The 12,134-nt window shown below is 38.8% G+C and overlaps 1 protein-coding gene across 5 annotated transcripts in view; it reads left to right on the top strand.

Moving 5' to 3' along the window:
• Positions 1-12,011, top strand: part of LOC109255442 (protein argonaute-3) — a 114,207-nt gene extending 102,196 nt beyond the window's left edge. For all 5 annotated transcript variants that reach the window (XM_019430131.2, XM_019430130.2, XM_019430132.2 and 2 more), the window contains 3 exons: positions 2,871-2,972; positions 10,684-10,883; positions 11,405-12,011. In XM_019430131.2, the coding sequence (XP_019285676.1) occupies positions 2,871-2,972; positions 10,684-10,883; positions 11,405-11,513 (411 nt within the window). In that variant the 3' untranslated portion in view covers positions 11,514-12,011. The remainder of the gene's footprint in view (positions 1-2,870; positions 2,973-10,683; positions 10,884-11,404) is intronic.
• Positions 12,012-12,134: the final 123 nt, after the last annotated feature.

Here is a 12,134-nt window from a genome sequence, read left to right as displayed (position 1 = left end):
TAATGTTTATTTATATATTTAGAGAGAGAACACACACGTGCAAGCAGTGAAGGAGCGGGGAGAGAGGGAGAGAGAGAATCCCAAGCAGGCTCTGCAGAGCTTAATGCAGGGCTCGATTTCAAGAAGCACAAGATCATGACCTGAGCTGAAATCAAGAATAGGACACTTAATGACTGAACCACTGAGGCACCGCAAGATTTTATTTTTAAGTAATTTCTATACCCAATGTAGGTCTTGAACTCACTACCCCGAGATTAAGAATTTCATGCTCTACCAACTAAGCCAGCCAGACACCCCCTCACAGAATTTATTTTTATGTTTTGTAGTATGACTATGTATTTTTATAATTAGAAAGAGGAGGAGGTGTAAATACCTAGGGAAATCTGTATTCTTGTCTGCATGAAGCATAGGCAAGTAACAGGCTTGCTGTCATTTCCATTGCTCTATTCCCATCCTTCAAACTGTGGAGCAGAGAAATTTGAGAATTGCAAGTGTTAGTGTCTCCTTGGGGAAAGGGTTCAACAGAAAAGACTGAGAAGTGTATGCTGGGTTTGGTATATATTTTGTCTTTGGTTACACTCTCCATGTAACTTTGGGCAAGTAACTTAACGTCTCTGTGCCTGTTTCCATCCCAGCAAGGTTTGGGTGAATATTAATTTCTTCCTTATTTGGGTTGTTAAAAGGATTAAATAAATAAAAATATGTAATATACCTAAAACAGTGCTTGGCACATACATGCTAAGCACACAATAAAGGTTGGCTAGTTGTAGAGTGGTGGTGATTGTGGTAATAATAGAGGAAAAGAAAAAAGAAAAATAATAGAGAAAAAGAAATAATCATAGCAGACTAGGTATTTGTTATAGGTATTTGTTATAGGTATTTGTTATAAATTTAACTCATTTAATCATCACAACACTATGAGGTATTTATTATTATTATCATTTTCCACAGAAGGAAACTGGGGCATATGAGGTTAAAGAACAAGATTTACAAGCCTAGTTGTTGGTAGAGCTAGGACTCAAATCAGGCACTCTGGCTCCAGAATGCTTATAATCACTGTTAACCTCTCTGATAGCAGTAGTGTTAGTTTTTTATTGTGGCCTCCAGTTGTTAAAGGCCTTTGACCCCAAATTTCTATGTAAATTTTTTTTGTGCCTGAAAAACCAAATGTTTCTTCAGAAGCAAGATTAGGAAAACCTAAGTTAGATTTAATGATTACTAGCATCTGATGTTCAGTCATGTTAGTCCTTCATTTGTCAGCTTCTCTTTCACCTTTGTTCTAAATACTATTACTAATAATAGATGAGAGGTAGTTAAAATACCATGCCCTAAATAGAACAACTAGAAACCGGTGAAGCTGCGATATGAACCCATTCTGCTGTCTCTGTAAGTAAAGAAAACCTTTTTATACGTGTTAATTTGATTAGTGTATTAAGAATAGGCATAATTTAGTTGGTTATGAACTGTTTTTTAAGAATAGACATAATTTAGTTGATTATGAACTGTTTTCTTTGTTTTGTGCTTAGTATGAACTGTTTTCTTTGTTTTGTGCTTAGTGAAGGCTAAGCTACATAGCTATATAGCTACATAGCTATATATAACTCATGCCACTACCTGATAGTGGTCCCTCGCATGCAGAAAGAATGTCTGAGTCAGTAAAATAGTTTCTAATTTGCTAACCTTATAAACCTAGACTTAGAATTAATGATTTTAAATGTGTTAGGGATACAGAGGTAGAGGTGAGTATACATATGCATTTTGAAGTGTTTTATTAGGAACCTTTTGGGGCACCTGGGTAGCTCAGTTGGCTGAACGTCCATCTTCAGCTCAGGTCATGATCTTACAGTTTATGGGTTCAAGCCCCATGTCAGGCTCTGTGCTGACAGCTCAGAGTCCAGAGCCTGCATCAGAATCTGTCTCTCTCGGCTCCTTGCAAAAATAAACAAATAAACTTTAAAAAATAAGCCTTTCCTTATCAGAAATTTTGAACCATTTCAGTCACATTCACACCATCGCCATGCATGGTGTTGGCTTCCTTACAAGATGTTAAAACTGCTAGTATGAAATAAAAGGAATAGGACCTTTGCAATCAGTTCCATATTTCACTACCAGTTCAGCCCTTTATTGTGTGCTGTACAGCAAATTATTTCATATTCCTGAGCCTAGGTTTCCCAAACAGGAGGGAATAACACCTGACTTGCAGGATTATTAGGATTAGAAATAATGTACTTTAAGTGCCTGGCACATAGTTAACAAATGGTTATTACTGTTGTATGTTGTCAGCATTCTTGCTCTCTAAAAATACAGTGTTTCCAAGGAAAATGCTAGTTTTCATAAATTACACATTCAAGAGTGCCTATTGTTCACAGGTACCATAAATTGGAACATGTATAGCAGATTTGTTTTTATTTTTATTTCTTTTGGGGGAGGGGGAAAAAAGCGAGAGAATCCCAAGCAGTGTCCACAGGGTCAGTATAGAGCCTGATGGGGCTCAAACTCCCAAACCATGAGATCATGACCTGAGCTGAAACCAAGACTTGGAGACTTACCTGACTGAGCCACCCAGACACCCCTAAAGTAATTTTAAGAAAAATTTTACGTGTTCCACCCATATTGGGATCACCTGCTGGCTAAGCACCAATAGACACTAGTAACTCTTTGTTGTTTATCAGCTCTCACTTTCAACACTATGTAAGAATAGGAACCAGGACTGGAATAAGGTTTCCGGTTAATGCCTGCTCAAGTAGTATTTCAAGTTAAAGGTAGTGAAACACAGGATCAGCTGATATATTTATACATTTTTAAAAGTGCTCTTAGATACATTCTTTACCTTTGTCTCGTTTGTTTAAACTTTGGCCAAACAAATCTAGGTTGGAAGAAGTGGCAATATCCCAGCTGGAACAACAGTTGATACAGACATTACACACCCATATGAGTTTGATTTTTACCTCTGTAGCCATGCTGGAATACAGGTAAGCCTACACTTTCAGCAAAATGTTCTAATTCAGGAACTTCCATTCTTATGTGTTTTGTTTTGTTTTTTTTAATCTTTTTTAACGTTTATTTATTATTGAGAGATAGAGAGAGACAGAGCACGAGCATGGGAAGGGCAGAGAGAGGAGGAGACATAGAATCTGAAGGAGGCTCCAGGCTCTGAGCTGTCAGCACAGAGCCCGACGCGGGGCCCGAACTCACAAACCCAGCGAGATCATGACCTGAGCCGAAGTCAGACACTCAACCGACTGACCCACCCAGGCGCCCTGTTATGTGTATTTTTTTAATTGAAAGAAACACTGTTTTCTACACTCTAAATTGTTTCCACATGAAATTAGATGAAACTTTCAGTAAATAAATTTCTTTCCCTTTCTTACCTTGGGGAGAGGGGCTTATTTCTCTTAAAATGACAGAATGTAAGTAGTTTAACAGAATAAATCTCCCAAACTAGGTCCTCAATTTAACCTAAAACTTCAAAAATTTTAAAATACTTGATTCTTCCTTTGACATTTGCTTCTTTTTGATAATAATACTTCATAGAGAACTTTGGCATTTACTTGCAGATATTGAGCATGTGAAAGGGTTTATCAATTTGCAGCTTTAAGTTTCAGTGAAATAGTTTTAGAGTCTTACTCTTTCCGGGGCACCTCGGTGGCTCAGTCAGTTAAGTGCCTGACTTCACTCAGGTCATGATCTCACAGTTCATGGGTTCGAGCCCCTTGTCAGACTCTGTGCTGACAGCTTGGAACCTGGAGCCTGCTTTGGATTCTGTGTCTCCCTCTCTGTCTGCCCCCCACCCACTCACTCTCTGTCTCCCTCTCCCTCTCTCTCTTTCTCTCTCTCTCTCTCAAAAATAAATAAACATTAAAAAAAAATTAAAAGAGTCTTACTTTTTTCATAAGATCACATTATTTGTTAGCTTTATTACTTAGTAGAACATAAGCTTTATTTATTTTAAATGAATCCTCTTATTTATTTAGTTAGGTATGTTGAGAGTTAGGTTAGTTAGGTACTCTCGAGAGAGAGTACAAGCTTGAGTAGGAGAAGGGTAGAGAGTGGGGGAGAGGAAGAGTCCCAAGCTGGCTCCAAGTTGTAAGCATGGAGCCTGATGTGGGGCTTGAATTCACAAACTGTGAGTTCATGACCTGAGCCAAAGTCTGACCCTTAACCAACTAAGCTACCCAGGTGCCCTGAACATAAGCTTAATTCAGTGTTTCTCTAACTTTTCAATGACAGAGTGAACCTCTGTTTCTAGGATGTCTGACAGAATGTAGCACCAAACTATTTTAGGTTACTTGCCATTGATTAAAACAAATTTCAGGAAGATGTGCTATGCTGAACAGCTGTATCTCAAAGTCTTGTATGTCCACACTAACCCCTTGTTCCACTCTTACAGCTTTAAAATTATTATCCCACTCATTTATCTGTGTTCTTATATCTGTTCCATTTCACCATCAGTGAATCAATGTCAAACATTTCCACTGTGGGTGGTAACAGTCATTTAGCAAAACAAAGTTAAAAGTACCTTCCAGAGATAAAATCTGTAAAATTGGAGCACATATTTTTTAAACGAGTGTTTCTGTCCATGTATCCCATGGAACACTACTGCTGTGACTTTTCAATAAATATTATAGAAAAGAAAAAAGGATTCTTCGTTCAGATGAATTCTGGAAATGCTGGTTAAACAGAATTTTTTACTCTAGATTTTTTGTATGCTACTGATAGGCAAATGGTCATTATGAATCTTAAAGGCAGAGGTATTTCCATACTGTGTTTAACCAACAATTTTAGGGACCAGTTTTCCTTTTGAACACTAAATTGAAACTTTAGTCAGTAAATAACCAGGAATATTTCACAAGGACTGAGGATGGTTTTTTACACATCTTCTCAGCTTTATTAGAATTTTCAAACTTCTCAGAGATAAAAACAGGAGTCTTGGGTTTTGTTTTGTTGTTGTTTTTGGAGTCTTGTTTTTTTACCAGCTAAAATTAAAAACCCAATCATTTCTAACCAGTATAAGAGATTATTTTTTCGTGTCATTGTTTTTAACTTTATCACTGATTAACAGACCCTTCAACATTTTGGCCAAATTCCATAACATTTAACACTTTTTATTGGTCTTGTTGGTATTATTTTCTCCCTTCTGCATTTTATTTTGAGGTAAAATTCACACTCATCTTTAAAACTTAAATTTACAAATCACGTCAAAGCTTGCTACTACTCTGTTCCACCCTTTACCTGCCCAGATCAGGCTAGAGCTTTGGTCCTGGTAACTTTGAATAGAGAAGGGGACCATGGCCTGATTCTGAGATACCTCTTTCTCCTCCTCCTTCAGGTACTCTAACTCATCTCGTGTTGCTGCCAGTCTGCTAGTATTTAGGAGCTCCTGCACTTATGCTCACTTCCAGTCCTTTAGGCTCCTAAAACTGTTTATAGTAATTCTTACCATTCCAGCCCTGTGGAGATGGCAGAGTGGGCCTGTGGGCTCTGAGCTCGGGAAGTGTCCAGCTGGGGCATGAGATAAAAGTCTCCCTTTCCAACAGGTTCTTATCTTTATAATGGATTCTCCTGGAGTCCCTCTTATTATATTTTCATGAGAGAGAGTGTACCTTTCCTCACAACTGCAATTCCATGTTTTCACAAAACCCATAATCATTCTTTTCCTCTACTGGGAGGATGGGGATTAGGTGAGAAGAGGCCAGCACCAGGGAATTGATGGTAAGACCTGTCCTAACCTGGCTTCTCTCAGTGAGCCCTTGAGGAGAGGTGGCTGGCTCCAAAGATTGGTAATTCTTTAGACTGTGGGGTGCCTAACACCTTTAGTCCTCTCCTTCAGACCCTAGTTGCAATTCCAGGACAGCAGGGGGGAAAAAAACCCACCTGACATACTATTAGAAATGTGTTAACTGAAGGGAGCCTGGGACCCCTCTGAGCCTCCACAGGGAGTTCTCCTAAAAAGATAAGTGCTCCCTGTTGAGGAATCACAGCAGACAGTGTCCTAAATTATAATTTCCTGATATAAATCACCACAACTTCAAAGATCTTCTCTATTGCTTAACAATCCTTGAACTCCTCTTTTGTTAGCTCTTAATACCATTTTCCAAGGGGCCCTAACCTTGGTCTCTTGCCCTGACACTCAGAACATGACCCCTTCCTTTTACCTCAGTAAGAAACTATACTGTCAGTCACACCTGCTTTCTTCTCCCCTTTCTCACAGGAGGAAAGGTTCAGTGTGTAGTGTTGTTCGAATTTGCTCTCGCCTGACTCGAGTTGGTCTCAGTTCACCAGTTATCCTTCTTTTTGTACCTTCAGTCATTTCCAAGCTTCTGACCTCATCCCCTTAGCTGACACTTCCCCATCCTAAACTACAGTTCCTTGATCCTGTATTTCCCTTCAAGTTATTCTCTCGTATATTTCTTCCATTTGTAACTAAACTATTCTTAAAACAATAGCCTAAAGGCACTCACCTGAAATTTAAAGAGACAAATAAGGATATAGAACAACTGAAACTTTACATTTTGCCAGTGTGAGTATAAATTAACATGAACATTTTTCAAAACTGTCTTGTCGTTATCTACTAAAGTTAAATATATGCATACTCTATGACCCAGGATCTCCAAGATAGCCAACAGAAAATGCATATCTATGTTCACCAAAAGATAGTACGTTAATGCTTAGAGTAGCACTGGTCATAGTCAAAAACTACAAACAATTCAAATGCCCACAATCAGTAGATTGGAAAAATAAATAATGCATATTTATACAACAGAATATTCTACAACAAAGAGAATGCTGCAACAATATGGGTGGATTTCACAGTGTCAAGCCAAGGAAGTCATACCCGAAGGGCACATGACTGTGATCCAGTGATGTGATTTATTATAAAGTTCAAAAGCAGATACAATCTTTAATGTCACCTATAATGTTAAAAGTCCAGTTACTGAGGGCAGAGTAGATAGGATGGTGACCACAAAAGGGCACAAAGGGACTTCTTGGTTGCAGTTAATGTTCAACTTCTTGATTTGGGTACTGGTTTCATGGGTATTTGTGAACATTCCTCATCCTATACACTTATGGTCCGTGTGCTTTCCTCTGTGTATTTATATTTCTGTAAAATGTTTATATTAAGAACAGAAGAGACTATAATTGGCTGTATCCTCTTCAATTTATAGCAGCCTTCCACTGCTGCTTCTTGAACTCTGCAGCATTCAATACTGTTGTCACTCACTCATTGAAACCATCCACCATTTGATTTCCATACACATTTTTCTCTTTTCATCTTGCCTTTCCATTTGTTCTTCATTTAGTTTAAATTTTTAAGTTTAAATATTTATGACTTTGAAATCTCTTTACAGAGAGAACTTTTTCCAGACCTTGAGGTTGTTTTTGACTACACCCTCTCACCTGCCACCCTTCTCAAATCCACCCCTCAACCCTGTAGAATTTACCATCTCACTCTCAGACCCTTCTCATCCTCACTTCCCCTGCTTGATTCAGCTCTCATTATTACTTTTCCTGTACAATTGCAAAATGATCCTAAGTGCCCCCATTTAATCTGTTCTCCCTCATTAATTAAAACATAAGACCCTATCATTCATCTATTTAGTGCTAACATATCCATTGAAGGTAAAGTCTCATTTTCTTAGGACAGCATACATACTCAATTCCTGATATCTGCATCCTGCTCCCTTCACTTCTGCTACACCTCAGTCTGTTTTGCTTTTTTTCTCCTACTCTTCCTTCCTCCTTTCCTTTCTTTTTCTCCTCCTCTCTATATCTCCTCCCTTTCACATACACAAACACACAGAAACACAACAGGACTACAGCCATGCTAAACAGCCATTCTAAACAGAGTTCTCATAACTCTCCTGACCATGTCTCTCCCTTACCTTAATTACTCCTTCCCTAATTTAGTCCTGTTCATCCCTTAAGATTCATCTTGAGGATCAGCTCCTCCCAGAGCCTTTCTTATATCCTTCCCCCAGACAAATGCCCCTCCTCTGCACTGCCTGAGCACCCTATGCATACCTCTTTGTTGCATTCATTAGACAGCATTGTAACCATGCTTCTGTTTCTCTCCCCCTTACACTAGTCTGTGAAGTCCCAAAAGGCAGAGACTACTCATTCATTCAGTCAACAGATATTTATTGTGTCTGCCTCCTAGAAGATAGGTGTTGATGCTAGGGACACAGAGAGAACAAATAAATACAGTCCCTTACTTTTATAGGTTGGGGGGGGGAGACCTACTAAGTAAGTAATCTCACAAATACATATTTATAAATTGGGATAAGCATAATAAAAGAAAAGTAAAGCTAGGAAGAGAGATTTTAGTGGGGAACTGATTTAGGTTGGGAGATCACATTTGAGAAATGACATTGAAGGTAAAATCAAGAGGAATAAGTGGGAGTTAAGCCAAGAAGGGGGAAGAAAATTCCTGCCAGAGGCACATACAGGCTCTTTGGTAGAAAAATGTTATCCATTGAAGGAATCAAATGGAGGCTGTGACCGCAACATGGGGGTAGGTTAGAGAGACAAGCCGGGGCTGAATTATACGGGCCTTGTCAGGCAGGGGTGAGCACCTGGATTTTAGTCAAAGTGCATTGGAAAGCCATTAAGAGGCTTTAAGCTGGACATGAACATCGTTAGGTATATGGTGTGTGTATGTGTGTGTTTTAATTCACTCTTACTGAAAACAGATTCTACTGGGGAATAGGAGTTGTGTAGGGGACATCAACTAGGAGTCTTAACATAATCCAGGCAAAAGATGATGGTGATGGAGACAAGAACAGTGATAGAACTGAATGAATCACATGTATTTAGGGTTTTTACTCTGTCTCTTCCCTGTGCCTGAGATGCTCTTCCCCCCAATCTCACAAGCCCTCCTTTATCATTCAGAGCTCACATCCATGTCTCCTCTTCATGCATTACTATGTGCCAGGCATTCAATACGGGACATGGCATATAGTGAGTGTTCAGTAAATACTGAATGTGTGAATGTACAATATAAATGCATTATAAGCCTATAATTTGGAGGAGCTAAGATTTGGTAATTTGAATTTTATCCCCAGAATCTTATGCAGTGTCTAACAAATGATGCTCAAATTACTTGTTAAAGTATTAACTCATCTTTCTCCTTTTCTGTCTTGCTACTGCCATTTCTTTAGTTCAGATCTTCATCATCATGTGCTCAAACTAATGCAGCAGCCTCCTGGCTGTTCCCCTTGCTTTCAGTCTCTTCCTGTTTCTTTTTTTTTTTTAATGTTTGTTTATTTTTGAGGGGGAGAGAGCGTGAACAGGGGAGGAGCAGAGAAAGAGGGAGACATAGAATCCAAGGCAGGTTCCAGACTCTGAGCAGTCAGAACAGAGCCCAACGCAGGGCTAAAATTCACGAACCATGAGATCATGACCTGATCTAGAGTCGGATGCTTGACCAACTGAGCCACCCAGGTGCTCCAGTCTTCCTATTCCTAATCCAGGCTCCATGTTATTGCTATTACTTTAATAAAACCCCAGTCTCATCCCAACTAAAGTCTCTCTTGTTTAAAAAAAAAACACAAAAAACCCAACATGCAGTACTTTCCCTGCTGCCTACAGGTAGAAGTCCAAATTCTGAGGCATGTCATTGAATCTGATTCCAAACTTTATTTTCAGACTTCATCTTTTTTCCCTTGTGCACCATACTCTGCTCACACAGGTCTATTAGCCATTCCCCCTGTGCTTTTGGTAAGGCTGTTGACTCTTTCTGGCGTCTTCTCACACTGGCTGCCCAAAAATGACAAAATCTCCCTCTCTCCCCTTCCCCTTGGTGAAGAACCATGGCTTAGCCCTATAATTACTTCCTTTGGTATTCTCATACAGGACTAAGTGCCAGTAGTACTATAGCTTTTGTTAGTTTTTTTTTAATTATAGATGCCATTAACTCCTCTACTAAATTGTGTTTTCCAAAAGAAAGGAAACCTTTGACTTTGTTTTTCTTTGAATCTGCAGTATCTAACATAGTAACTATTACAGAGGAACTCAACTAAATGTTCTGGGTTTTTTATTATAGTAAAACTATACAACATACAACTTACCATTTTAACTACTTCTAAGTGTACAGTCTGTCACATTAAGTACGCTCACATTGTGTGCAGCCATAAGACCATCTATCTCCAGAACTTTTTCATCTTCCTTGACACTCTATACCCATCAAACACTTAACTCCCCATTCCCCTGCCCCACCACACCCCTGGCCACTGGCAGCCACCACTGTACTTTCTGTCTCTCTGAATTTGACTTCTCCAGTTACCTCATATGAATGGATCATACAGTATTTGTCCTTTTGTGACTGGTTTATTTCATTTAGCATATGTCATCAAGGTTCATCCATGTGTTAGACTTTTCTTTATAAGCCTGAATAATAGTCCATTGTATATATATACCACCTTCTATCCATTCTCCCATCATTGGATACTTGAGTTGCTTCTGCCTGTAGGCTATTGTGGATACTACTGCTTTGAACAAGGGTGTGCAGATATCTGTTTGAGTCTCTGCTTTCATTTCATTTGGATATGTACCCAGAATCAATTAAGTAAAGTATGTTTTATTTTACTAATGTGCAAAGCTGGTTTTTTAATATAACTTAGTCTGTGATGAGCATTTATTTAAATGTTTAAAAACCAACAGAACATGCCACTGCCTTCTCTACAGGGTACCAGCCGTCCTTCACACTATCATGTTTTATGGGACGATAACTGCTTTACTGCAGATGAACTTCAGCTGCTGACTTACCAGCTCTGCCACACTTACGTGCGCTGTACACGATCTGTTTCTATACCTGCACCAGCGTATTATGCTCACCTGGTAGCGTTCAGAGCCAGATACCATCTCGTGGACAAAGAACATGACAGGTAGTATAAAAGCACAACAAATACAGATTCTCACCCAAAACCAAGTATGGGTCAGCATGTTAGGCTTTTCTTGTAAAATTTCTTTTAAGTGTTTCCATGTATGTGCCTCTCTGCCACAAGCTGTTAGAGGACTCAGTGGTCCATATGAAAAGGAACAATAGGCAGAACTGACTACCCAAGATAAGGGCTCCATTAAAATGTGCACTTTAGGCTTATTAGTATTAGAATGGTATAGTGATTTAGTTGCTTTACCAGATTAATTCAAGGGAGAGATCATTGCTAATAGACAAAATGATGGCATGTCTGAGATTTGCTTCTAAACAATCCTGGGGAGGTGAGAGAAGTAAAACAAAATTGGCCTTGGGTTAATAATCATTGAAGCTGGGTGATAGAAATGTTCATAATGCCAGCCTCTCTTTTTTTAATATAAATAGTTTTGAAATTTTCTATGAGTAATATTTTCTAAAATTACTACATCAGAATAGGGTTTGTTTTTGTGTTCATTGCCACTTCTCTTACAGTGCTGAAGGAAGTCATGTTTCAGGACAGAGCAATGGACGAGATCCACAAGCTCTTGCCAAGGCTGTACAGATTCACCAAGATACCTTACGCACAATGTACTTTGCTTAAAAAGTCCAAGAATATTCTCTGAGAGGAAGAATTGAAAGATGCATCGACATAGAGCATATGTTTCCAGTGGAGTCAGTTGAGTGGGAATGCCTCCAGCCATACAGCAACCAACACTGTGTGGGGACCAGGGTCTGATTTTTATGTTAATATAAGGAAGATTGTTTACTTCATCAAGGAACACAGCACCATTATGCAATATGAAACCAGCCAACTGCTTTTTTGTGCGGTCTCCTTAGGAAGTATCGCCATTGTTTTGTTTTCACTTTCTTGTAGTCTAACCCTTTTAATGCCTTTACCTCAAGTTGCTTGGCAGCACAACTATCTTTGCAAAAAAAGTACAGAAAAAGTAAATGACGGTTTAAAAAAAAAACCACACACACCTTACATGAATAATCAAAGTGATTGTTCACAACTATGTGTGCAAAAAAATTAATGTGCATTCGTGTATTCTTGTGAAAGGTATCTATGTATATTTTAAATATATACATGTATACTTCATATGCATATATATCTGGATCTACACTGACAGTAGATATATATGTGACTGTGTGTGTATTTTATAGTTCATTCCATCGGGGAACTTTCTTTCCCTTTTATCATCCTCCCACCACTACTTTGATT

The sequence above is a fragment of the Panthera pardus genome, unplaced genomic scaffold, assembly GCF_024362965.1.
Source record: "Panthera pardus isolate Hobbes unplaced genomic scaffold, ASM2436296v1 HiC_scaffold_11, whole genome shotgun sequence".
Lineage (NCBI taxonomy): Eukaryota > Metazoa > Chordata > Mammalia > Carnivora > Felidae > Panthera > Panthera pardus.
Note: the sequence above shows the minus strand (reverse complement) of the source record. Positions and strands in the feature narration are given on the sequence as shown.